The following is a 27,405-nucleotide window of genomic DNA, read 5'->3' on the forward strand; positions in this document are numbered from 1 at the left end:
CTTTTCTGATGTTTTTTCCCACCATAGATTAACCTGTCCTAGAAGTTACAGGAATAGAATTATATATATGTACTCTTTATGCGTTGGGCTTCTTTCACTCAGCATAATGCTTGTGAGATTCATCCATATTGTATGTATCGCTAGATCATTCCCCTTTATTGCTGGTATTATTCTAGTTTATGACTATACTACATTTGGTTTACGCTATAAACATTCTTGTACAAGTCTGTGGGCATATATCTTCACTTCTCCTGGGTAAATCACTAAGAATAGAATTGCTGTGTCAAAGGGTAGATGTACGAAAATGTGCGTTTTTAATTTAGGTAAAAATTGCCCTCTGGGGTTTTATCATTTCACACTCCAAACAATACATTCGAAAGTTCCTGTTTTCCTACAGCCTCACCAACAGAGCTGTCATCATACTCAGTTCCTAAGAAATCACATCCAGGTCCAGGGATTCAATTAGCCTCTATATGCTCACAATCTGACATTTTTATCTTCAGCACAGTCCTCTTAGAGGAGGATCCATATAGCCAAATGCCTACTGTATGTCTTCACCTGATATCCCAAACTGGACTTTTCATCTCCCCACAAATCTGTGGCTTCTCCCTCATCCTGTCCATCCAAATGTGCACGTCAGAGACCTGGGATTCATTCTTGACATCCCCTCTCTTCAAATCCTTTTCTAAATAAGTCACCAAGTCCTGTCAATTTTACCTTCTAAATATTTTCTCAATTCTTGCACTTCTCTAAGCTATCGCCATCTATCCTGGACCTCTACAAAGGCTACTAACTGAGCCCTTTCATCCATTCTCTCCCATTCTAGGTACTTTTGCCATAAGCACCTTTGAGGTAGATATCTTTCCTGCAGACACCTTTGCCACAAGCATTTTTGAGGCCAACATTTTCACCACTTAACTAATTGGTCATAAGGCAATTTTGCTGTAAAAGATAAAATAACTGGTTGACAGTTTGCTCCACATTTCCTGGAGAATTTTAGAATGTCTATCAACGGACATGTGACAATATGCCAAGAACAAACAACAGTGCGGGAGGCTTTTCACAACACAATACAAAGCTCAGTTCCAACTATGCATCCTAGTATTTGGAAACTGATACCTCTCTTAATGAAGGAAGACATTTTAGCAAAAAAGAAAAGCGTCATGGGGGCCGGCCCCGTGGCCGAGTGGTTAAGTTCGCACGTGATGCTTCGGCGGCCCAGGCTTTCGGGGGTTCGGATCCTGGGTACGGACATGGTACCACTCGTCAGGCCACACTGAGGCGGTGTCCCACATAGCACAATCAGAGGCACTCACAACTAGAATATACAACTATATACTGAGGGGCTTTGGGGAGAAGAAAATAAAGATTGGCAACAGATGTTAGCTCAGGTGTCAATCTTTAAGAACAAGAACAAAAGAAAAAGTGTCATGGATGCTGAATGAGGAGATGAACCAAAAAGCAAAAAGAAAAAGTATAATACTTTGAACAAAAGACTTTGAAGAGACGTGCTTAAGTACAAGCAACCCACAAAATACAATCAGGTTTTGCACAGTATTGCCATGATTCTACACACACTTTAAATGTATTCAAATATTTTGTATTTATTTCACAATAAAGTCTTTTTCATTTTGTCATTCATTTCTCATTTTTTATTACATCCTTTATTCAGCAGAAATAAAACCCACAAAATAAAATCAGTTTTTTGTGCAGTTATTGCCATGAATCTACACACATTTTAAATGTACTCAAATATTTCGTGTTTATTTTGCAATAAAATCTTTTTAATTTTGTTATTCATTTTTCGTGTTCCATTATGTCCTTTTTAACATCCCTCTTTCACTTTTCATGATTTTATCTTTTATGTCAAAATTGCCTTACTGCCAATTAATTATGCAGCAACAACGCCTGCGGCAAAGATGTCTACAGCAAAGCAGCTTACGCCAAAAATACCAGACAAGCTCTCACTCTCCACTCTCCCATTTTCAACCCGTTATTCACAGAGTAGTATGAGTGATACTCATAAAGTGAAAAATCTGAACGTGCTACTCTCCTTAAATGTCTATAATGAATTCCTACTGCGTTTAGAATAAAAATCAAAATCTTCAATATGGCCTGTGGGGCCCTGTATGATTTGGCCCTGGACTACTGTGCCTCATTTCGTACCACTCTAATTTTGCTTTTTAGGCATGATCCACACTATTCTAATCTTTCCATTCCTCAAACAGACCATGCTTCCTTTTTACCTCAGGACTTTCGCACATGCTGTTCCCTCTACCTGTAATGTTGCCCCCTTCCACATTCTTTTGGTACATTTCCACTCATCCTTCAGAGCCTTGGCCTAAAGGACAATTCCTCAAGGAAGCTTCCTCTGATGGCCACTACCTAACATCCTCCTCAAACTAGGGTAGGCACCTCCCTAGGAGTTAAACACTCGTAGCATCCTGAAATGCTCCTACACAGCAGCTATCACAACTGATATAAAATATTTGCACTCTAATCTTTTCAATACCTCTGTATCCTGCTAGAACACACGCTCAGTCTGGGCAAATATTGTACTCATTGTCTTAACCACTCTCCACCCTACACACAGCATACAGTAGATGCTCTATAAATATTTGTTGAATGAACAGATGAATGAAAGAGCAAAAAAAGCAAAAGAGATGCTCAAAAAGGCCAAATACAACTCTGATGTTCTATCACAAATTGATCTGGACCCACCTACATGATCTGGACCCAAATACATGAACAGTTAACAAATATCCTGCCCATGATAGTTTTCGATTATTATTTCAGACTCTAGGTAATACTAATTTAATATTCTCACTATGTCATCCTGTAGCTTCTTTCCCTTCTTACCTGCTTGTTTTCTGCCTCCTTGACAGCCTGATTTACATAATTTAAGATCTGACGACAGTGATCTGCAGCTTTCTTCACCTTCTCCCTTTCCATTGGCCATTCTAAACATGGGGAAGAAATTCAAAATGTAAAATCGAGGAAATCAGAAAAGAATACAGATACATAACTGAGACATCGTTTTATTTCAACATCTGTAGGAACTTACTAAGACCTTGAATTATTTTTATACTAGAATAAAACCTATGGCAGAATCTCAATTTAGATAGTCTCTGGACAGGTGAGACTTCTTATGACAGTAGCTTACAACATAAATACTAATCTTTAAAAAGAAAGTATGGGGGCCGGCCCCACGGCCGAGTGGTTAAGTTTGCGCTCTCCGCTTTGGTAGCCCAGGGATTCACTGGTTCGGATCCTGTGCATGCACATGGCACCGCTCGTTAGGCCATGCTGAGGTGGTGTCCCATATAGCACAACCAGAGGCACTCACAACAAGAATATACAACTTATGTACCGGGGGGCACTGGGGAGAAGAAGAAGAAAAAAAAAAAGACTGGCAACAGATGTTAGCTCAGGCGCCAATCTTTAAGAAAAGAAGAAACCATAGCATGAACCCCAAGTCCAAGAAGTGATGCTATACATCAACTATCGGGCTCACCATGGTGCACACTCTAGGGAGGGCATCTCATTCAGGTTGTAAGCTATACAAGTGGGACTCCTTCTCCCCCTAGAATTTCACAGGACAGAGCCTACATGATTATATCCAGTGGACCTGTTAAGCAACATTTTTTTAATGATAACACAACCTAAAATAACTCCAAAATAAGTTTTTTTTAATTTGAGATTACATTTAAAGAAAGAAAATAGATCACAACATTTGCATCATTAAACAAATATGAAATTCACCAAATGGTGTTGTTTACGTTGAGATCTATAATGTAAAGAATACCCAAATCAGAATATTCAAAATTATAATCCTCCAAACAACAGTCTAACTATACTGAACAGACATATTAAAGTATAAAAATTAATGTGTATGAGTATTTTCAAATTCTCAGGCATAAGAAACATGAGTTTGATTGCACACAATTATTAATGAGAACTAAGTATGAGAGCCTAAAGCTCAACTGAGAAACTTGGATTCAATTCATGTTTCAAAACAGGAGAGTTGGAATTATAATGCATTGGTTGGGCTTAATGACAGTACATATATAGATACAAAACATCTCTTCAAACCAGTGTAAGTTTTCTTCAAAGCAAATAGGATATACACTGGAGGAAGGACTGGTAAACTTTTTCTGTAAAGGGCCAGATAATAACTATTTTACACTTTACAAACCAAATGGTCTTTGTCACAACTATTCAACCCTGCTGCTGCAGTGCATAAGCAGTCAGAGACAATATGTCAACAAATGAGCAGGACTTTGTTCCAATAAAACTTTATTTAGCAGAAGAGGTGATGAGCCAGATTTGGCCCATGATCCGTAGTTTGCCAAACTTTGTGCTAGAGAGACTAATAGAGTACATTAAATCAAATAGCCTCAAGATGACTGTATTGAATCTTGTTAGAAACTTTTGCCATACTATTCGGAAACCCAATCTCCAGGAAGCAGGATGCTATGAGAGATTATTTAGCAAGAACTTTTTCTGAGGGGTGAGGGGAGAGTTGGAGTTCCTAAGCTTTTTAATTTCAGTGAGAATGCTATACCTGTGTATTTGGCAATATTATCCAATAGAAGAGGGTACTTAGTAAGCCTCTGCATTTGGGTGGGAATGATATCCTTGAGCTGTAGACGACGACACAGTGGATTACTCTCAGCATCCTAAAATTAAAGTGAAATAAGTAAACTTGTAATTCTTATTAGGACTATAATTACTTACCATATGCCATATATTCATCATACAAATGTCTACAGCATCACAGTTCTGGTTATTAAATCAAGACTTAAAACATGCCAAGACACACCACTGCCATACTAACTTCTGCTTGCTCCTTTAATTACACAGTGAAGGAGAGGAGCCTTTATCACTAAGCCAATGGCTTCTTTGTTACCTGTTTAAGCAAGGACTGAGAACATCCATAATCAACTCCATTGCTTTCTTGTGATAAAACACCTTTATCTTCACATATTAAGAAAATCTAGTTACGTTTCCTTATGATTGGCATTCCTACCAAAAGTTAGTCAGCTAATTTGCTATCTGCCATTCCAAGCAGGCACAATGGATCACCAGTCTAGATACCCAGCTTGTTATAACATGGGTCTGAAAGCTTTTCAGTAAAGTGCCAGATAGTAAATATTTTAGGCTTTGTATGCCATACAGTCTCTGTCACAACTACTCAACTCTGCTGTTTTAGCGCAAAAGCAGCCACAGACAATAGGTAAATGGGTAAATGCAGGAACATGGCTATGTGTGGTAAAGAGTCGTAAGATGCTCTCCAAGATTCCCTCTCTCTGATGTACACCCCCAGTATAATCCCCTCCCCTTGAGTGTGGACAGAAGCTGTGAATGTGATGGGTTATCCCTCCTATGATTAGGTTACTAGCAGTTAACTTTGAGTTAATCCAAAAAGGGTAGTGTCCTAAGTGAGTCTGGCTTAATCAGAGGAGTCTTCAAAAGAAAGCTCTGTCAGAGAGATACATTCCCCCTGGCCTGGAAGAAAGGAAATAGCTATCTTGTAAACTGCTTACAGGGCCACATGGCAAAGAGACATGGGCATTCTCTAAGAGCTGAAAGCAGTTCCCAGCCAACAATAGCAAGACAGGGACCTCAGTTACACATTTGCAAAGAAATAAATTCCACTAACAATCAATGAGCTTAGAAGACTCAGATGAGAACTGCAGCTCCAGCTGACAGTCTGATCTCAGTCCAGTGAAAGCGCAGAGAGAGGACCCAGCTAAAGTACACCTACACCTGTATTCCTAAACTGCAAAAACTGTGACGTAACAAATTTACATTAAGTTACTACATTTGTGGTAATCTGTTATATAGCAATAAAAAACTGTTACACTGTGTTCCAATAAAACTCATTTACAAAAACAGGCAAAGGGCTGGATATGGTCTGTGGGCTGTAGTTTACCGACCCTTGATCTATACCAATATCTACCTCAATAAGTATGATCACTGCTCTGTTCTTCCTTGGGCGTGATGTAAGCCCACACTCGTGTTTTGACGGTATTATTTTAACAATGTACATGGGCCATTTCCTGACAACATTTCCATGGCAATGTGGACTTCTATGTCATCTTTATACCCTCCAGTAATTTAAGAGATAATGTGTGGCTTTAAAAAATGTTAACATAGATAAAATCCTTGTAAAGAACTTAATCAGAATTCCCCCAGTTCATTCTACAATTGATAAAAAATTGCATTTCTTTTTTCTTACATGACTCACTCAACTCACTTGCACAAAAGTCTGGAATCTAGAATCCTTTTTCTGACGAGACTTGATCATTTCCAGGGCAAAAGGTTGGTTACTGCAAAAGGTAGCAGCAGCGTGTTTCAACTTCTCCTCCCCTGGTCCGCTGAACTGTGCCAAGAACACAAAGAACACAATAGAGAATGGGACACTGCACTTATGAAAGGCCAGGCAAAATGAGAGACAAACACAATCCTTTCAAAACTCCAATAAGTATTCTCAAGTGACAAGAAACAGAGAACTACATATCTATGTGGAATACCAATGTTTCCCCATTAAAAAGGTCTGACTCTAACACATCCAGACCTTTCCTGTCATATTCCAATGTTTTCTGGCTTGTAGCCTACCACAACTTATTGCCTTTGCAGTTTATACCACTTCTAAATTAGATAGAAAGGTTGACACTTGTGGACTATGAGACACAAAATGCTTAAAGGTTGAGATTAAAATGTCATTTTCCTAGAACCTGACACCTTCACAAAAATTACATTCTTACCACTCTAGGAAGAAAATCTTTGGAATTCTAGCTTTCTCTCTTACTATGAAACCCAGGGCAGTCATAACTTTTCTGGGTCACAATAAAATTAAATCACTGCTGCTTCGCCTTTGCAGAGGCTGGAGCTCCATGCCTTGACTCTCTCTTGGGGGAGACCCATGAGCCTATGAACCTCTTTTGTTGAAAATTATACTTTTTACTGTTATTTTTTAATTAATAAATTCAAGGCTGAATATGCCATGATTTTAAAGTTTCTTATAAAACACCTAACAAGTGCTTCACACATAATAGGTACTCATATAAATACAGATGGAGCAAATTAGTTTTTAACCATCTTTACATTTGTAATAATTGCTTTATGGTTTACAAAGAAGCTTTTCATACAATCTGCCACTTAAAGCCATATTTCCAAAAGTTTGTACATGAAGATACTTTGTGGAAAATCGTTTTGCAGTGCATTGTAGATAAAGTCAGAGTATTTTCTTCTCCAACTAGGGCACACAAAGTGATATTTGAACAGATTGCTCTACCGTTACAGTCTTATTGTATTACAAATACGACACTCAAAATACTTAAAGATGAAACTGGCCACATTTTTGGTATTTTAGTCAAATACTAACAGCAGCTGGGTTTACGAAAGATGACGCCCCCAACCTCGAGCAGTTTTACAGCAGTTTTATAAGTAGCTTAAATAGAAGTAAGGTGATCTCAAGGGACCAATACTGAAAAAATACTCTCCACAACTATTTTAAAAAATAGAGTAAGTATAAAGGTCTATTCATGATTTTTGCTTTTACCATTACTGGCCAATGCTTTGCCCTAAATTAACCCTTTGTACCTAACAGTTACTAACCAAATTGGTTAGTCCATTCTGCTGTTCTTCAACTTTTTATAGGTACATCACACTAGCCAAGAATACAATTCTTTTTATATATTCTAAAATAAATTTCTTGTCTCACTCTGTTAACAGGTTTCTCCACTTTATTTTACCACATAGTAGATTTACGCAGTCCAAAGGACTGTGATAAGAGGACCAAATGTACTTCTGTACCTTACTAATGATGAATCTCACTTGACACTTGCTGTTAAACATTTTTTATACGAGATGCAAATGAAACTGTTTAGGAATCAAGATTTATATCTTAAGTCCATATGACTTCCAACTTTTTAATCCAAATTTGACATGAAAATCAATGCTATATTCGGTCACACTACACATTTTCTGTTTCAAGTTGAGTAGTGTGCTGCCAAGCCAACAGAACTCAGTTATAACTTTCATTGCTGCACTGCGATCAAGAAACACCACGAATCACACAGCACAGAGCAGCCACAGAGTAAGCTGCACTATTCAAGGAAGATGAATCTCCTGAATAACAATCATGTGAGAGTGAGTCGAGGGAGAAAATGCTGTGGAAAGTTCAATAACGCAAAACGAGACTGGATTATGATTTCTTGATCTGTTCCCTGAATCAAGCAGCTAAAAGGGGATCTACTATTAGACTAGTAGATTCTGAGCTATGATCTCACCATCAACGAAAGGAGTAAGCTGAAGATTGTTTTAGTCAACTGTCTAGTATTTAATCTTTTAAATATTTATTATTGTAGAACTACCAAAATCTTGTGGCATGTCCTCAAGCAGCCTACATAGTGAAGTAAATTTCTGTGGGCATATCTAAACAGTTCCTGTTCAACCTGTGTTAAGATTTTGAGAACTACTTTATATACTTTACTAGTATTCATAGCCTTAACTACAGTACTTTCTTTAAAAGTCTGGATCAAACCCACTTTCCCCTGGAAAGACTTTCTGTATGTTCTAGTTTAGATCTCCCTGCTATATTTCCCATAAAAACCTGTACTCCCTCCTTTCTGTAACACTCATCACACTTGAAAGAACTAATGACTGTTTCCCATGGATCATAAGCTTTACTAGGGCAGGAGCTATGTCTGTTTTGATTGCCACTGAATTCCCAGCACCAAGAACAATACTTGGCACATAAGTATATATTATGGCATATACACCGACAGTCAGAGAGAAAGATAAACAGAATTTGACAAACAGCTACTATAGTCTCTGAACACTCTCCTTATACTGCAAATAAGATTAATTTTTACTTTTCTACTTTTGTGATGGTAGTTCTGGATCTACAATTATGTTTTACAGTACAATTCTGAGATTTGGATAACAGAAGATAGCTAAAATTCTATATCAGTTAAATTATTTTTATCAACATCTGTTTTACTCCATATTCTTTAAACACAAAGAACTAGTATCTTTAATTTGATGGAAAAAAGAGCACTTAGTTTGAGCACTTAGAAGACATTAACCAAGAGAAGACATATTTGGACTCCTTCATCTTTACACTAGCTTTGCAAAATGGATGAGTTTGCATATTTGGAAAGGTTAGTTATTTAACCTTTAATCTGATCATCAAGTGTCTATAAAAATAATAAAATGAAACAGCAAATTTCTTTACCCAGGTCAGCAAATCTTCCCCAATCTGATCAATAACAGAAGTTTCATTCCTCTTTCGAACAGACTTCATTTGCTCATTCAATCCAACTAAGGAGGGGAAAAAATAGAAAAAATTAAGTATACACTCATTTCAGGCTGAGTTAAAGGTAGTACCAAGAACCTAAATTTTCAAAAAAAGGATTTTCATAGTAGTGCAGCTGCTTCTAATATCTCCTTAAATATAAATCTGAACACAATTTTTTACACATCCAGCTACCTGTGAGCTCTATCTGAAAAACAGGTGCCAACGCATAAAACAATGTGGAAACTAGCACATTACATACAGTGTAGGTGTATCAAATATGCATTTAATGTCAAGACTCCACTATAACCATGCTCATAATGAACTTAAATTTAAACAGTAGTGATTCTGCCCACTGTTCCTCTCAAAATGTGTATGTTCACAGGCAATGTGTATCATCAAGCCAGAACTTGTCAGTACATGCTGGTGAACCCTAGGGCCACCTACAAAGAAGTAAAGGCATCAATTTGGTGGGCAGGTGTTGGTAGGTGGTGATGGCACCCTTGATGCAAGAAAGGTCTAAAATTAAGGGTCAAAGAGAAAACACTGACTTACAACAAGAGGAACTCATACTACTGTCTACAAAAGTCTGAAATTTCCTTCCTGGAAAGCCAGCAAGGTAGAATTTTTTATATATTTACTCAAGTGTTCCAAGCAAAATAACAATAAAATAATTTAATTCCTGAAATCTATCCCACCCTGGGATTATATACTACATATTACTATTTATAAAATATATTTACACATGTATTACCATATGGGATATATATTTTTAAAAACATATATACTGTAACTGATAGGAAGTTTCCATATTCATATTTTTAAACTTAGACATTGACTTTACATCCTAAGTCCTGTGTTAACACTGTATACAACAGAAGATATTGTTGCATTTTCTGGGGGGAAGATATTCAGGATCCAATCATTTCTTTCTTTATGTTACGCACTCACATGTAATTATATAATTTCAGGAATGCTAACATGGATACATTTACAAGATTTTACTGCTATGGTTCCTATACATACTCACAATCTTTTATCTACTGGAAATGTTAGGGACAAAGATCAGAGTCAATTTCTCTTACTGTGAAGCTGAAGAATATCTTCCAAGTTTGAAAAAATTTTCCGTAGTTCTGAAGGTGACAGAATTCCTTCTCTGGACACTCGCTGATAAAAGACCTGATCAAGAACCTTCAGCGTTCGAACATGAGCTCTTTCAGTGTAGAACAATTCTAAGCAGGAAAAAAAAAACATGAAACGTTACCTTACTTAGAATAATTCCATGGGACCAAACATAGGCGTAAGCTGGAATTAAGTAGCAAATGAGTTATGTGATAATTATTGATAGTTCTGAAAGGATGTAGTATCTCTGAAGTCACTTTCTTGATTCCATGAAACTCTCCTACAAACTGGCTCTAAGAGTTGAATACTGGCAAATGAAAAATATCATTCAAAACTATTTTGTACTTAAAAGTTAACAATGTACTCCAAAATCCATGTGTCTTTTTATAATAGTACCCACCAATCAGAACTACAACATCAGAAAACTGTAAGCCCAAACATCAGGTAGCCTTTAAATGGAGCCCTCTTCAGAAACAACAGTACTTTTGGTTACCTAATTTGCCTATAAATCATTAACTCTGAGGCCAGACTTGTAATTTCACCATGTCTCAATGTTATCAGAGACAAGAAGGATAATTATTCAAATCACATCCTAAAGATGGTAGAGGGTACAGCATCCATGTCACATCTGTCACATACATGCTAGCGTAAAATACAGAACACTGCACTACGATAAAGAAAGACCTGGACCCTAGTGTTCTCCTTACCGCTCATCAGCTATAGAGTCTTGACTAATTCAACCAATCACCCTGAGCCTCAGCTTCCTCACTTATAATCTATACATAAAAATGACTTAGCCTGAAAGTCAAGTGATGGGACAAATGTTGTCTCAATGATTTTTCGAGCTTAAGATCTGTAACGCTATGAATCTTAAACATCCTGATGGCTAAACACCTTTCCTTTTAAATCAATAAGAATCACAGAACCATTTGCATTTTTTGAGTTGTAAAGTTCAAGGATCATCTACCTAGTTTAATTTCCTCTTTGTTTAAAGCATAAGGCTAGCAGAAATTTCGAAGCAAACTCCAAGGCTCAGGGGTTTGTTTTACTCTAATAAAACTCAACAAAGGTGAACAAGAACAACTAATTAAACTCACCATTAATTACTTCCTGTCTTTTGATCTCACAAGGCTTTAGTCCCAGTAACACTTCCCGACTAACGAGCTGTTGCCAGTTGGGTGGATCTGTCTCTAAGTCATTTTCAAACTGTTCATCCTCACTTTGACTTTCTCCAAAAGCTATGCTGTCAAACCTAATGAAGAAAAAAAGATGAATTCTATCTGAGGACCTCAGGTGGACAATGGGAAATAGCGCGAGTCTTTACATTACAGTAAACAGTCAGATTTCTGAAATATTTCTTAGCACAGGGCCTGAAACATCATCCCTGCCTACAAGATGCTTTACGTGTGTTATATACATCTCTAAAAATATCTTTTGAATCATGTGTGTTTACCAAAAACTTTCTTTTATGCAGATTCATGTACAGGGTTTCTTTTCCTTTAAAATCAGAACTTTAGGGAAAAAAGATATATTTCGTAAAATATGCCTCTATTGAAAGCTACTTTAGGATTACTTACTTTCGAAAGGGCTTTGGTGTCCCGTGTTCAGTCACCCTAAAACAATGGAGAATAAAGAGTCAACATGAAAACAAAATGGTAATCGAGAAATTAATGCCAAAGATATTCAAAACTGGGTTAAACTACAGTGGCTAATAGATAATTCTTCTGGACACTGTAATGATTTAATATCAAAGAAACTGAAAAACATTTCAGTACCTATCTAACATTTACTACCAATAAGTTCTAGTTCTTTCCCCCAAAAAATCACATATGGAAAAAAAAACGCTACGAAGTATAGGAATCCTATACAATCAAAAACTTTAAGCCATGTCCTAAACCCCCTAAGATATGACTGAATTACCTTTCTACTTCCCATTCCTCCTCCTGCACTTGGTCTAATGGAGGAGGTGGGAAATCAAAGATGGTATTGGGAGTACGAGGTGTGCCGTCTAAGGAGTCTCCAGATGTGGGGGTTTCTCCAACTTGTTTTGATCCTGAAAAGACAAAAGTCAGACATTCACATGGTGTTAATACTTAATAAAGACAATGATTACAAAAAAATTAGTCCTCAAAAGAGCTTCAACCTAATCCATAGCCACATTCTTATTTAAACAACTGCATGTTAGCTAGAACCAGAATTCTACTATGTAAAAATTTTAAAGACACTAAAAATAAACAGGAAAATCATTTTTAAGCAGCTTTCTTAAGACATGGCGACCACTCAGAAGAGCATGAGATGAGGAGAAACATCTTACCTTCTCCTTTTCTACTCCAGTGCCAACCTTTTTCCTTCAAATTTTAGTTACTACAGTGGTCCACCTCAAAATACAAACCTCCACTTATTTGTCTTGACTTATTACCTTTAGGTAGTATCTATTTCTTCCTCCTCTGAGCATTTGGCTCACTTATACTTCCCACCTTCACTTCCCCCCCATTTCTTCCCAATGTTTAATAATTATCTTCCTATTACTAATTGGGTTACTGGTTATTACCTAAGTTTAAACAACAGAATTATATCTGTATTTTTGTTCCATCAAGGAGTTACTGTGTTAACTCTCTTCTACATCAAATTAGGTATTTAGTGTCCATATCCTTCCCTTTAATTATATTTCTTTACTTCTACCTTTCATTTCTTTCAACTACACGTTGACTCATATCATTAAGAGGATGTTTTATATTTCCATTCTGATCTACAGCTGTAACTAAATATTCTGTTCTCTGACTATTAGGTTGACTCTAAAAGTCTGAAAACCAATAGACTGCTTACATTATTGTGACAATACACATACTGTCATGTACAATGTACAACACACATAAACATATTATTCTTGCTAGGTTAAGAGGTATGTTAGTTAGGATTATGTTTTCTTTTCTACTAGTCCAATGACACAACTCCTGGGCCACTTGAAATAGAATGTTTATTACATTAAAGTCATATATTCCATCAATTACTTTATTGAGTCTCAAATTTTTTCAGCCGCTGCATCATACTATCAACTGCTTAAAACTTCCCTTTTTCTTACCCACTATGTTCCTGGGTTCCAATCTGGAGCAGCTGCTCCCTTGGCCTGTGACACAACTATCATCCTACAACTGCCCTTCACCACTTTCCCAGGTTGTTTCCCCTGCTTCCTGGATCCCACGACATTTTTGTTCTTAATTTTTCCTCTCAGCTTTCTGGAGTGTGTATCTTCAAATAATGTTCAAGGAAAAGGCACATTTTAGTTAAATTCTGAAACCTAGCATATCAAAAAATGTCTTTACATCTTTCTTCATCTTTGATAGTTTGGATGGATACAGAATTCTAAGCTCACTACCATTTTCTTTCAGCAGTTAAGGGCATCGCTCCTTTGTATTCTGGCACCTAGTGTTCTAACGAGAACATAATCCCCATTTTCTTCCTCTTAAAAGTTTTTAAGATTCTTTTTCTTTATCTCTACTGCACTGAAATTTCCAAAGACATTTTAGGTATAGATCTTTTTATTATTATTATTACATGTATTCTTTTTTAACTCTGGAAGCTTTCTTCTGCCATTTCTCTAACTGCCTCTCCTCGTGTCCTCTGCAGATATTTTGTCAAAGAAACAAATGTTGCACCTCTGTAGTGGTTCTCTACATAATTCGTCTCTCTCCAATTTCTATCTCCTAATATTTCTGATACACATTTTGAAATATTTCCTTTATTTTTAGGGACTACTCTTTTTTTGTAATTATTGGTAGCTGTGGTAGTTTGACAACATGTCCACAAATTCTTTGATATTCCTCCGTTCAGGGGTGAGCCTAATTCTCCTCTTCTTGAGTGTGGGTGAGGTTTAGTGACTTGCTTCTGACTGGCTGAAGTGACCGGGTACACCCACAGAGACTAAGTCATAAAAGACACTGAGGCTTCTTTCTTGCTCTCTCTTTTGGATCACTCAGGGAAAGTCAGCTACCATGTCATGGAACACTCAGGCAGTTCTACGGATAAGCCCATGAGGTGAGGAGCTGAGGCCTCCAGGAAGGAACTAAGTCCTCCTGCCATCAGCCACCTACACGAGCACAGAAGCAGGTCTCCTGACCCCAGGTGAGCTTTCAGATGATCGGCTGACATCTTGACTGCAACTTATGAAAGAGCTCAAGCCAGAACTGCCCAGCTAACCTGCTCTCAAGTTCCTCACCCACCAAACAATGTGAGATAATATTTTTTGTGTTAAGCCATTAAGTTTTAGGGTAATTTATCACAAAGTAATTGATAACTAATACAATAGCTATTGTATTGTATGTAACAGTTACATTAAAATGTTTTTTGATTTCTGAATGCTTCTTTTTCATAGCATCCTATTCTTGTTTTATAGATATGATAACGTCTTTCATTTTCCCAAGTATACTATCTAATTTAGAGGTATTTTTTCTTTCTTTTTTTTGGAGGAAGATTGGCCCTGAGCTAACATGCATCCACATGGAACATGTACCCATCTCCTTCTTCTTTATATGTGGGACACCTGCCACAGCATGGTTTGACAAGCAGTGTACCTACCCGAACCCAGGATCTGAACTGGCGAACCCTGGGCCACTGCAGTGGAACACGCGAACTTAACTGCTGCGCCACTGGGCTGGCCCTAGAGGTATTTTTTAAGGTTCTTGTCTATTACCTAAATTACTGTTTTCTGCTAGGGACAGTTTTTCTGTTGTTTATATATTCTCTTTTGTGTGTCATTAATATGCTTAGCTTTATGCATTTTCTTAGCTTTTAACTCTAATAAGCAAATTTTGCGAAGAGTGAGTAATGCTGTTCATATTTAAGAATGCAAGACCAGGTTGCTCATTTGGCTTTCTTTCATTGCTAGATGGAAGTAGGTCCATTTCAGCTGGGAGCTCTCTGAGCAGAGTGAGACCTTGGTGTACCTACTGTCAGGCTTTAGGCCCCCAAATGTTAGGACTCCAGGGCACTAATATAGTGGAGGACCTAACTCTCCCTACACAATTCATTCAACTTCTCTAAAAAGAGGACACACTCGTTTTCCTCTGGTACACAAACGGCAGATTGCCTGCATGCCACAATGCAAGGACCAGAAGCTGTTGACACACTGTTTTGAGTACAGACCTTCAATTCCTAATTTTCAGCTTTATTTCTTATTCGTGCACTCCGTAACACAGGCCAACTCTGAGCCCAAAATCTCCCCAGAGTTCTAATGGGGAGACTGCCCCCACCTTGGATTCCTTACACAAATTATGGGTTCCAGCTTCCTTTATGTTGTTTTAACTATCAAACCTTTCTTGTCCACTTTCAATCTTCCAAAAATTTGTTGCAATCTCTTATTCATTGATAACATCTTCTCTTCCTCAACTTCCTTTCTCTTTATGGCTTTTGTTTATTTCTTACCTACCATGTTTTTATTTCAATGAGCCATGGGAACCATGAATTAATTCATGTACCCAATCCAACATCTTCAGAATTCCATATAAGACAAAAATCTCCAGACGTTTCTACAAATGTCACCCCTACTTCTTTGTCTTAAATAAAAACCTGTCTATCCCATGGGGATTACCTGTTCTGCTATAGCCCTCTTAAATAGAAACTGATCTTTCTGTCCTACACTGTGTACTTCAGGGTACAGAGGAGATGCACATCCTTCTTGCTCCTCAATACTACTTTTAGGTCATTATCTTGTCTTCTTATAAAATCCCCTGCTCCACTGAGGCTCTCACTCTCTGAGTATTATCACATATTCTCCCTCCTCACAACAATCATCTAGCAACACTGAACCTTTCGCTACTGGCTGTTTTCCTCTCCATGCTAATGTCACATGAGGTGACCTCAAAACCCATGGATATTATTAAGGTATTAGAACTCCTGGCTCCTTGGTTCCTTACCTTCTTCATTTCTAGTAACCTCCTCTACGCCACCTCAGTGACCACTCCCACAGCTTTATCCTTGATCTTTCCATGTCAGAAATTGAATTGCTTCCAAAATCACCAAAATGGATAGGCATTCCCTCCTCCAAGTAAAACCACCTTATTCTCCCAGTTCAGTTGCTTAAGAATCCCATTATAACAAGTATGAAGAAATATGGCAAAAATCTCTTTCCCCAATTATCTACAATTACTTCATATCTTTCTTTACTCTTCAAATCTCCTTGCTCTTCTCACTAAACTTTCTCTCAGTTAATAACCTTGCCCTTCACATACAGTCTGCATCTCATCTCCTCTCTCCTTCTTGAAGTTATGTTCTATTGGTTATACAGTCTATCTCCTGCATCTTCAACCTCTTCCTCTCAATTGGCTTCCCCTTAGCATTTAAAAGAAATCTACAGTATTTCAGAATTTTTTTTTAAAAAGTCTTCCTTAGACGCCCCCAACATCTGCCTCTAACTACTGACCAGTCCTCTCAAAACTTCCTTTCCTTTTCCTCTACTGGACTCAGCACAATTTGAATTTTTTATTTGTGTGACTATCTCCCCAGGAGACTGAGCGCATGGGGCAAGAATCTATGTCTGCTAACATCTGGTACAAAGCTAATGCCTGACAGAGAGTTCAATACTTACTTTATGAATGGATAAGAACTCAAAATTGTCATTCAGCATAGATTTGTCAGTGGTTGTAGAATACTAAAATGTTAAAACTAAATTAAACTGGGATTCAGTCTTGATTAAAATAATATACCTCTAAATTCCTAGTTAATGTGATTGTTTTAAAATCTTGATATTAGTTAAGTTGAACTACAGCATTAGCTCACCAGTATCATTTTCTTTCCCTCCTTCCTGGGACAGAGTGGCCCCTGAAACCACAGACGACGTGGAATTGGCTGGCAGGTATCCAGCGTCTGCTCCTTCACTTGCTAAGCCACTCTGGCGCAACTTAGCAGGGTCTTGAGGTTCAGGACTCACGGATGAGGGTGTGGATAAGTGCTTAGGGTGGCGCTGCTTCTGTAGTTCCATGGCTCTGCCAACTGAACACGAAGCAATGGTTAACAATTTGTGTTGCAAAACAGCTTAAAAAAAAAGATGATGTAAGGATCTGGAAAAATGTCTGAAATATGGTGGGCTCTAAAAAAATGTAAGTTGAATTATTACACAAAGTGAGGGACAGATAGAAAGAAAGAGGGTTGGCGGGAGAGAGGAAGGAAGGAAGGAAAGAAGGAAAGAGAGGGAGAGAGTTGGAGGAGAAAGAAAGAGAGAGAGAAAGACAGAGGAAGGTGGAGGAAGGATGAAGAGAAAAAGGAGGGAGATGGTAGAAGATGAGGGGAGAGAAGAGGTAGAGGAAGAAGGGTCATGAGAGAAGACAAGGAGAGCAATGGTGGGTGGGGAAGAGGGAACACTGAGAGACTGAGATAGGTGCATATGGAGCTGGAGTCGTTTGTAACAGTGAAGATGAAGCCTTGTAGCTCTGTGAGCTCTTAGCAAGCCCCTACCCCACATCTCCCCAACACTCACAACTTCTTCATCACAATATGCCTCAGAGACACTCCAGACTTATCCCTATCCTGCTCATTATCCCTGTTCACATCAGTCACCATGAGAAGCTCAAGACCCTCAGGTCATGGTTCCTCATACATCCCTCACACAGCTTTGTACATCCCTAATCCTAAAACTCTTCCTCCTATAATTCCTAAAATTCTTCTTCTGTATCCCTTGGAACTCATGGTGAGCATGTGTGAAATGCTCCATTCTCCTCAACCTCTTCTCCAAAAGTTTCCTTCATCTTCTCAGTGTTTCTCAACAATGGGCACTACTGGTATTTAAGAATTCTTCAATGTGTGAGACAGTCAGTACCACTCTATCACAACACCATCACCACTCCAACCACGTCAGTATTTTCAAATGTGGTACTGCCCAAGTTGAGGACCACTACATAACCTAGTTTCCCTCCCCATAGTACCACTATCCCTATTTCTCCTGCAGCCCTCTCTAGTGAGCTGATCTCTCCCGATTAGGCCTGAGGGTGGAGTGAGATCAGGAAATAAAGCACAATGGAGAGGTGGAAAAATTGCAGAAGTATGGAGTGTGAGAGTAACATTTGTACAAAAGATTAAATAAATTATGGTGGAGCTATTTATGCACTTTTTTTTTTAATTTAACAATCAGAACTTGAATGCAAACAAAATCAGAATGGGTAAGAAAGATATGTTATGGACAACTGATAGAATTCTCTACTGCCATTAAAGAAGATGTTTGTAACAATTACGTAGCCACATGAGGGTATTTAGTTCAGAAATAACACACTGAATGGAAACAAGGCACACTGGAAGTTCATTGGAATCATTTCAAGAACACTTTTCTCCAAAATTCATTCTAGCTAAATGACACATAAAGTCAGCACGGAATGGTGGGAATGCAGCATTTCAAACTCAACATACTTGCACTGTTGTCATGACGGCTTGGTCTCCTTGGAGGTCCCAGGATGCTGGGGAATCCTCTTCGCTTCCCTTTTTCTTCGCCTTCCCTATCTTTCTTCATACTTTGCTAGAGTTGAGGTACAATCAAAGAGATAAGAGAGAGATAACAGAGTAGATTTCTTTTGTTTTTTTCAAACATAGAAATGCAATTCTAACGGTCAGTTGAAAGGAATTGGTTAAGTGTAAATGAAAGACACACAGACACACAGTACTCATTTAGAGGCTGGCATCCAGTACTGTGCATACATCAAACTCAAGGCGTCTTTTCAAACCCTTTAGAGCTGACAATTTTGGAAAGTAAAAAGGGAGTTTTATAACATTTACTAGGAGCTTGTTCTAAGCAATTCATTCATCTGTTGAACAAATATTTACTAAGCTCATAACATGTGAAAGCACTACGCTAAAAGCTGGAGATAGAATGATGAAGGAGGTCCTTGCCCTCATAGAGCTTCACAATCTAACCAAAATTAAACAAAAACAAATAACTACAAACTGTGAAAGCTACCATAAAAGGAAAAGTGTAAGGCCATCACAGAGTCGGAGATGGCACTCTACATAAACCGCTATTTTCACATTGTTTAACAGTAGTTTATACGTCTAGATTTCTCACTAGATTCTGCATTTCTTGAGAACAGGGAAGCAAGTACTGAGAAGGAGGAAAGCACTGCACCCAAACGTAAAGGAGCACAGAGCCCTGCACCCGCCGCTGCTATGCCAGCTCTACCTTGATTTTTGGAAGGAATCCAATCCGACCCCGCTTGTGCTCCAAATTTCGAGGTTCTTTCACTTTTACTCCCAAATGCTTCATGTACATGAGAATAACATACTGCATTGTCGAACTGGAGGAGAAAAGATTAAGTAAAATGACACTTCTGAGAAGGGAGGGTGGGTGGAATGAAGATATCAAACGACTCCCAAAACTCCAATGCTGAAATTCTTAGAACTATAATTCATCAAGTAAGAAAATAAGGAACTATCTATTCACTGCGAAGAGAAAGATTCCAGTCAAGACACTAGAATATTCCTCAAATGAAACGCAGTCCACCAGAGGGAGTTAGTCTACATTGTTAAGTTAAAAGAAAAAAATCATAATTTAGGACCGACAGGAGAAAACATAGTTTCTTTCTTTCTTAAAATTCTAGGAAAAAATAATTCTATTACCTCTTATCTTCTTCTACAGCCTGAGCAGTCATCCTAAAAATAAAAACATTTAAAAATGAAATATTGAAGTTTAATAAAAGAGCTGCTATTAAACTCAGATACCTGAAACAGCAGAAGGGAACCAAATGCTTTGGGCCCCATCCTAAACCTGTCACCTGGAATAAAATACCAAAACCCACTAACCCCCAAAGGAACTACATGCTTTTCACACTCATGTCATCAATTACAAATGTTTTATAACAAGAAATATTTCCAAAACCTGTGAACCGAAACTAATTATTCAACCTATTTTTAATCAATTAGAAATTTTATAGTCATTCATTTTACCAATGCCCATTAAAAGAAATATAAGAACTTTATCCAAAATATCAGCAAAAATAAAAAATTCCAGTTTCTCAAGTATTATGACACACTAAAGAGCTCCACATACACAATCTGACACCCCTTCTCAATTTGATCAAAGTGTACTTTAAACATACTAATGTCTCAGTAGAGAGGGCACGTCTACAGATACTTTTATTACTTACAGCACTTCTTCAATTTTGGCAACAATCTGCTCTGCACATGCCCGTTCCTTCTCCAAAGTTACCCGGTCCTTGTCTCGCTCTGCATCAAGTTTAGTCAGTTCACTTTCAGCCAAGGTCAGCCCCATGCTACGTTTCTGCCTAAAGGGAATGGGAGAAATTTCCTGAGGTAGCCTAGAGAAAAACTGTCTCCCTCTGGAGATGTTTCATCAGAGTTTCCATAGCTGTGAGTTTCTAGCAACAGGCAAAATGTCACAGTTTTCTATTTTGGGGCCCATGTAACCTAGGACACCAGAGGAAAAAAATTCTAGAGGCAATCACTCAACAGAACACATTATCTTGAAGGAACACACTCAGCATAGACATAGGACTGAGCTCAGATCCTAAAAGCGTATGGAATCGGGACTTATGGACCTCTCAGTACCACTCCAACCCTTTGACTCCAGATGCTCATGATGTTTTAGTAAGAGTGATAAAGACCACATGCTAAGCCAAGGATTTAACGTGCAACCTTTCCCAACCTAATAAGAAAATTAATTCAGAATGACCATATCAGCTTATATCTACCACCAAATTTACCGAAAATCTTCCAAGTGCCTCTGAACTTCTGGATGGACTTTTTCTTGCATAGTTTGGATATAGTGGCGATGTAGATCCTCAGGAATAAGCTCAGGTCTTCTTTTGTCTGTATAAAAAAAAGGAAAGGAATTATTTGACCTAAAGGTATACTCTGCACACCATAACTGGCAACATATCAATGATATTTGGTACAAACTTACAGTAAGACAAAGAAAAGTTCTTTAACGTAGTTTATGTATTTTATCTCAGAATTCAGATTTCATTTACCCTTAATGTACTACAGACTCTCTTTCTGCTGTGATTCAGATGACCTACTAGTCACCATGTGACAGACCAAACCTTTAGAGCTGAGCTCAGCTATGTATCTAGAGATGTAATTCTCCAGGATATTGGTGCTTCAAACTTACCTAGATCTACTGATATTTCATCAGGAACAGAAACTTTCAGGTGCTAAAACAAAAATGCAAACAAAGAGTGAAACAGCACTAAGGACTTTTCAAGACGTATACAAGTACTTGCATAAAAAGAGATACAACTTGGATACCTATTTTTATAAGCATACTCATGTATAAGTTCATTTATTGGGTTCCACCCATGCAAATCTCACAACTCTGGAATGTTCTATTGTCTAAACTTGAATATAAGCCCTTTTCCGAAGGATCATGTTACAAAGGAAATAGCTACAATCATTTTACTAGACGACTGAATGCTCTGTGCCTTACTTATTCCTGTTGGCTTTGGCTTTCCAGAATGAATGAGCATTGGCTTTGGTTTTCTAGAATCACTGGTTAATATAATCAGTTATACATGATTTTAATCAACTTAGGTAAAACGTGAAATATGTGTCTACTATCATGTGAAAAATGTACTCATCTATAACCATGATTTTTATCTGCTATATTTGAGATACTCACACTACACACCATGATATTCCCAACCATTTTCCTATGTGAAGTGAAACAGCCTCACAACAGGCACACACACTCCCAATGAGAAGGCACTGGAGGCCAATGCGGAGGCTTCATAGCCTCAAACCTCCAGTAACCATCTGTAGTTCCTACTATTAAACTAACTAAGGTGACTGTGTCACAAAATTTACTTCTTCTTAGCTAGGATTTTTCCCATAATAACTTAGTTTCTGGTCCCATTACCAGATAGTTGTGTTCTCCCTCCTGTCAATTTGGGAAATGTTTTGGGAAAAAAACATTATTTTGCATTTAGAGGAACTATCTTAACTTCTGCACGTTTACTTTGTATTGTATACCTACTTAAGTCATACACTTCCAGAATTTGAACAATTCCTCTAAGATCTAAGGTTTTACACTTGAAAATAAGCCAATGCTAAAAATTATGACATCTCTAATATTCATTTGAAGAACAGTGAAATGGATCTGAAAGCTTCCTCTTTAACTGAAGCTGCTGCACAGTAGCTCAAATCAACTTTCCTAAAAGTACTTCTAGCACAAATGCAAAGAAGTACCTAAATGTTCATTTCCGTATGTAGGTATTTATTTGAAATAAATACCACCTGTGGCATAAAAGAATAATTAGCAAATCTATCAAGGTTCTTACACTTTTACGTTGATAAACTTCTATAAATTATGAGCAGCAAAATATAAAGTTTTGACTGAGCATGGAGCTCTCTTAATAATTGTGAGATTCAAATATACTTCAATATACTGCCATTTCATCATGGAGGCAAATTATCTTAACATCATTAAACAACGGCAGTATAATCAGAACCCTAATTAATTCATTCAATAAATATCCAAGTGGCCACTCTGTGCCAAGATCTATTTGGTGTTGGGGAAACATCGGTGAATAAACAGAACAAGAATATCTGCCCTAATGGAGCTTATGTTTAGGGCATAAGAGTGGGAATATGAACAAACAAATAAATAAAATAGAAGTTCTATGGACAAAAATAACACAGGAAAGGTGACAGAAAGTGACGGGGAGAAAATTTTAAGTAGGTTGGTTAGTGAAGGCCTCATTGAGAAGGTCATTGTCTTCCGCAATATGCAGGTGTGTAAGCAACTCTGTAAAGGAATACAGAGAAAATGGGGTGAGAGCTACAGGGAGCAGGGGAGCCAGAATGTGTCTGTGCGTGTTTGTTGGGTTTAAGACAGAAGAAGTAACAATGTTTGCATGCTAATGTGAATGATTCTAGAAAACAAAAAGCTGATGATGCAGGAGAGAAGAGGGGTAATTGCTAGAATAAGGTCTTTGAGGAAGGATAAGGAAATACCATGTGGGGAAAGAGAAGAGCTGGCCTCAGGAAAAAGCCAGGACAATCCCTTCACAGCATCAGGAGAAAGGGCAGAGCATATGGGATGGTGGAGGTAGGAGATAAATCTGCTAGAAGTTCTCTTCTGTGTACGTTAAATTTCTCAAAGAAACAGCAAGGTCATCAGCTGGGAAAAGGACAGGAGAGGGGGTGATGGAGGCTTTAGGAAAGGGGAGGTGTGGACGGGCATCTAAGAGAACCGCAAATGTGAGCACGTCAGGGACACGCAGCTGATGACTCAGGAAGCATCAGGGCTCCCCGTTACTACCCTATAGTAAGGTTAGTAACAAAGCTTATTAGTGTAAAAACCTTATTAAGATTTCTATTTGTAAAATAAAACACTATTATCTAAGATCTTTTCCACCACTTTTCAGTTACACTTGTGCCTCTGAACTTCAAAGAGGCCAACCAGAGTTCAATTATGCAAAAGTATTATCCCTTGGATCCTGATTTTTATATATACATGTATCATTTGTGTTCTCTTTTCACTCTCATCCTAATTATGCACATGTATAAACCAAAATATACATACAAATCCCTTAAAACCTACTATGAGAATTCATATGCCTACAACTAATTTAGAAATGATAAAAAACAACAGTCAAGAGTAATCACTAAGTGAGACGTAATATAGAAGTCAGAAAGCACAATAAAGTCCAAAAACATGGGAGGGAAGACTGAAAGCAAGGGGCCAATAATTCAATGTACTAAAGCAAGGACTGTATATTGACTTGGTAACTTACTGCAGATCGATCCAGGAAGAACTGATGAAACTCAAGGAAGACACGACGAGTCTCCTTGGAATTGGTCTGTTTATACAGGTCTGAGTAGAGATAACAGAGCTGTAGTAGAGATGGAAATGGAAAAGAGAAAGAGACAAATCATGAAAAATGTAATCTGCTAAATCCTTCTTGAGTGGGAGCGTTTGGAACAAGTAGATCACCATAAACAATGTAGTAATTATTATATACCCAAGTCTTTAAAAAAATAAATTAGTAACATTTTAAATACCTTTCACATCTATCCTTGTGTGTTTAGAAAACTGAAATAAGTCTGTCCACTCATCTTGCCAAAATGAAAAAGTTTTATGGTATAGGAATCAGTGTAAGAGCTTTCAATTGGCTAAATCAGAAAATATATTACCAATGTTGCAGGGTCAAACTGTGAAACCACATGGTGTAAGAAAACAGCCAAGTGAGCAGGGCGAGACTTTAGCAGTTCAATGCTCTGGAAACAGCTACATTGCCCATTGATCTAGAAAAGAAATAATTATACATCAATAACTCCAACACAAAAATGCAAAATGTAATGTAAGCTCACCTAAACATAACTATCCAAATTTCATTTTGATTTTATCCTAAAAAAATTTGAGATTTTAAAAATTTCACTAGAGGGCTGGCCCAGTGGTGTAGTGGTTAAGTTCACGTGCTCAGCTTTGGCAGCCTGGGGTTTGTGGGTTCAGATCCCAGGCACAGACCTACAAACCACTCATCAAGCCATGTTGTGGTGGCATCTCACATAGAAAATAGAGGAAGACAGGCACAGATGTTAGCTCAGTGACAATCTTCCTCAAGCAAAAAGAGGAGGATTGGCAACAGATGTTAGCTCAGGGCCAATCTTCCTCACCAAAAAAAGGGATAAAAAATTTCACTAGAATTTATTAGCAATAGGCTATGGAAGCTCTCCTGCTGAAAATTAGTAATCTCTTGAGGATAAGTTGGAAGAAAGACCATCTTGGAAGAATGCAAGTTTAGAAGATGATTATCAAAGAGATCAGATGTCTACAAATCGGTATATAAAACAGTTAAACAAAAATTCTAAAAATGTAAAGGCAGGCTTTTTGCCTCATAATGAAATAACTGCCTTACTTTTCTTTCAGGCTAATTGCAGACATGGGGGCAGCAAATGGAGTTGCATGATTTTAAGTAAGGCAACTCCTAGAATACTTGTATATTCCCTAACTACACTGAACACAGAAAACAGTATAGTTACTAAACTTAAGGTAACCTCGAATCCCAATTTCCATATAATCTTTTACACACTTAAATAAAAGTAGGGAAGAGAGTTAATCTAAATAAATAATACCAATTCTACACAATCTCTTTCAGAAAATACAAGAGAACACTTCTCAACTCATTCTAAGAGGAGAGCATTATTAACAAACTATCAAAACTAGACAGACTGGGGCCAGCCTGGTGGTGTACTGGTTAAGTTTGCGCACCCCACTTCAGTGGCCCAGGGTTTGCCAGTTCAGATTCCAGGCACGGACATACGTACCGCTATCAGGCCATGCAGAGTCAGGTGTCTCACATACAGAATAGAGGAAGATGGACATGGATGTTAGCTCAGGTGCCAATCTTTTTTTAAAGAGTTAACATCTGTTGCCAATCTTTTTTCTCCTTCTTCTTCTTCTTCTCCTCCCCAAAACACCCCAGTACATGGTTGTATATTCTAGTTGTAGGTCCTTCTGGTTGTGCTATGTGGGACACTGCCTCAGCATGGCTTCATGAGCACTGCCATGTCCATGCCCAGGATCCAAACTGGTGAAACCCAGGGCTGCCAAAGCTGGAGCACGCGAACTTAACCACTTAGCCACAGGGCCGGCCCCTGGGACCAATCTTCCTCAGCAAAAAGAGGAGGATTGGTGGCAGACGTTAGCTCGGGGCTAATCTTCCTCAAAAAAGAATTAAAAAAACACTAGACAAAGACGTTACCAAAAAAGAAAACTAAAGACCAATATCCCCCATAAACACAGATGTAAAAATCCTCAGCAAAGTGAATTCAAGCAATACATAAAAAAGAAAATATATTATAACCAACTGGGGTTTATCCTAGGAATGCAAAGCTGGTTCAACGTACTAACATCAATCAATGTAATTTACATTAAGAGACTAAATTTAAAAAACTACGTGATCATCTCAATTATTCAACAAAATCCACATTCATGATAAAAATTCTCAGCACACTAGGAATGCAAAGCAACTTCCTTTACCTAATACAAACTATCTACAAAAAACCTGTGGCTAACATTATGCTTAATAATAAAAGAGTGAATGCTTTCTCCCTAAGATCTGGAACAAGGCCAGGACATCCTGTCTTACCACAACTTTGTACTAGAAGTCCTAACCAGTGCAATAAAGGTAAGAACAAGGAATAAAAACATAGTTGTCTATGTAGAAGATCCTAAAAAATTATTTCAAAAAGCTCCCAGAAGTAGTGAGCTTATTAGCAAGATCATGGGAAATGAGGATAAGAATCAAGCCAATCATATTCCTATATACCATGAATAAACAAATGGAAATTGAAATTAAAAAAAAAAACATTTAATAATACCCACTCCCCTCCAAAAAATGAAATACTTAGGTATACATCAATGACTTTTTATCAGCTTTAAAAGCAAAGTCATTTCTATTTTCAAAGCTAAAATAAGCAATTAATCTAAGCAATTAACCAAAACCTTAGTTCTAAGATTCAGCTTCAAATCCTTACAAATATAATTTGTAAGTGTTCATTTTGTAACAAACCAAACATCTCAGAAAACCAATAATTTGTTTTACAAAAAAAAATGTCATCACCTGTTCATGTTCAGTACCAAAATCATCATCCTCTGCTCCAATAATATGAGGTGCTATACGGGTTGAGGGACTCCCAATCAGTGATTGAGTATCCTGGTAACATTCAGAGAAAAGGAACAGAAAAATTATCTAGTGGTCAAATCAGAGAAAGACTGAGGCCAAACCATCAAAAAGACATAGTTCTCTAAACTGACTGGATTCTTTGTATTTACTTTCTTTAAAACAGTACTTTATTTTCAAAGAAGTGGTTCTCAAATTTTCAAGGCCATGAACCACTTTAGCAAAGAAAACCACACTAATATTGGTTGTTTCTTGGGAGGAAAAAAACGTTTCCCCTGGAAATAACAAACACCTTTTGCCCACTACATCTTTGGTTATCTAATCACTCTCTGTATACTTTACTTATTATTTCATAGATAT

At 37.7% G+C, this 27,405-nt stretch overlaps 1 protein-coding gene across 5 annotated transcripts in view; it reads right to left on the reverse strand.

The window, feature by feature from the left end:
* The window catches only part of ARHGEF12 (Rho guanine nucleotide exchange factor 12), a 140,228-nt gene that overhangs the window by 15,615 nt on the left and 97,208 nt on the right, over positions 1-27,405 (reverse strand). For all 5 annotated transcript variants that reach the window (XM_044751665.2, XM_044751668.2, XM_044751666.2 and 2 more), the window contains 18 exons: positions 26,986-27,078; positions 24,554-24,664; positions 24,154-24,252; positions 21,531-21,573; positions 21,124-21,229; positions 20,548-20,685; positions 20,021-20,053; positions 19,584-19,698; positions 18,821-18,926; positions 17,201-17,413; positions 12,347-12,479; positions 12,004-12,039; positions 11,524-11,678; positions 10,390-10,536; positions 9,245-9,330; positions 6,260-6,385; positions 4,565-4,679; positions 2,860-2,960 (listed from right to left, as the gene is read on the reverse strand). In XM_044751665.2, the coding sequence (XP_044607600.2) occupies positions 2,860-2,960; positions 4,565-4,679; positions 6,260-6,385; positions 9,245-9,330; positions 10,390-10,536; positions 11,524-11,678; positions 12,004-12,039; positions 12,347-12,479; positions 17,201-17,413; positions 18,821-18,926; positions 19,584-19,698; positions 20,021-20,053; positions 20,548-20,685; positions 21,124-21,229; positions 21,531-21,573; positions 24,154-24,252; positions 24,554-24,664; positions 26,986-27,078 (1,956 nt within the window). The remainder of the gene's footprint in view (positions 1-2,859; positions 2,961-4,564; positions 4,680-6,259; positions 6,386-9,244; positions 9,331-10,389; positions 10,537-11,523; positions 11,679-12,003; positions 12,040-12,346; positions 12,480-17,200; positions 17,414-18,820; positions 18,927-19,583; positions 19,699-20,020; positions 20,054-20,547; positions 20,686-21,123; positions 21,230-21,530; positions 21,574-24,153; positions 24,253-24,553; positions 24,665-26,985; positions 27,079-27,405) is intronic.

Source organism: Equus asinus, chromosome 20, assembly GCF_041296235.1.
Source record: "Equus asinus isolate D_3611 breed Donkey chromosome 20, EquAss-T2T_v2, whole genome shotgun sequence".
NCBI classification, from domain to species: domain Eukaryota; kingdom Metazoa; phylum Chordata; class Mammalia; order Perissodactyla; family Equidae; genus Equus; species Equus asinus.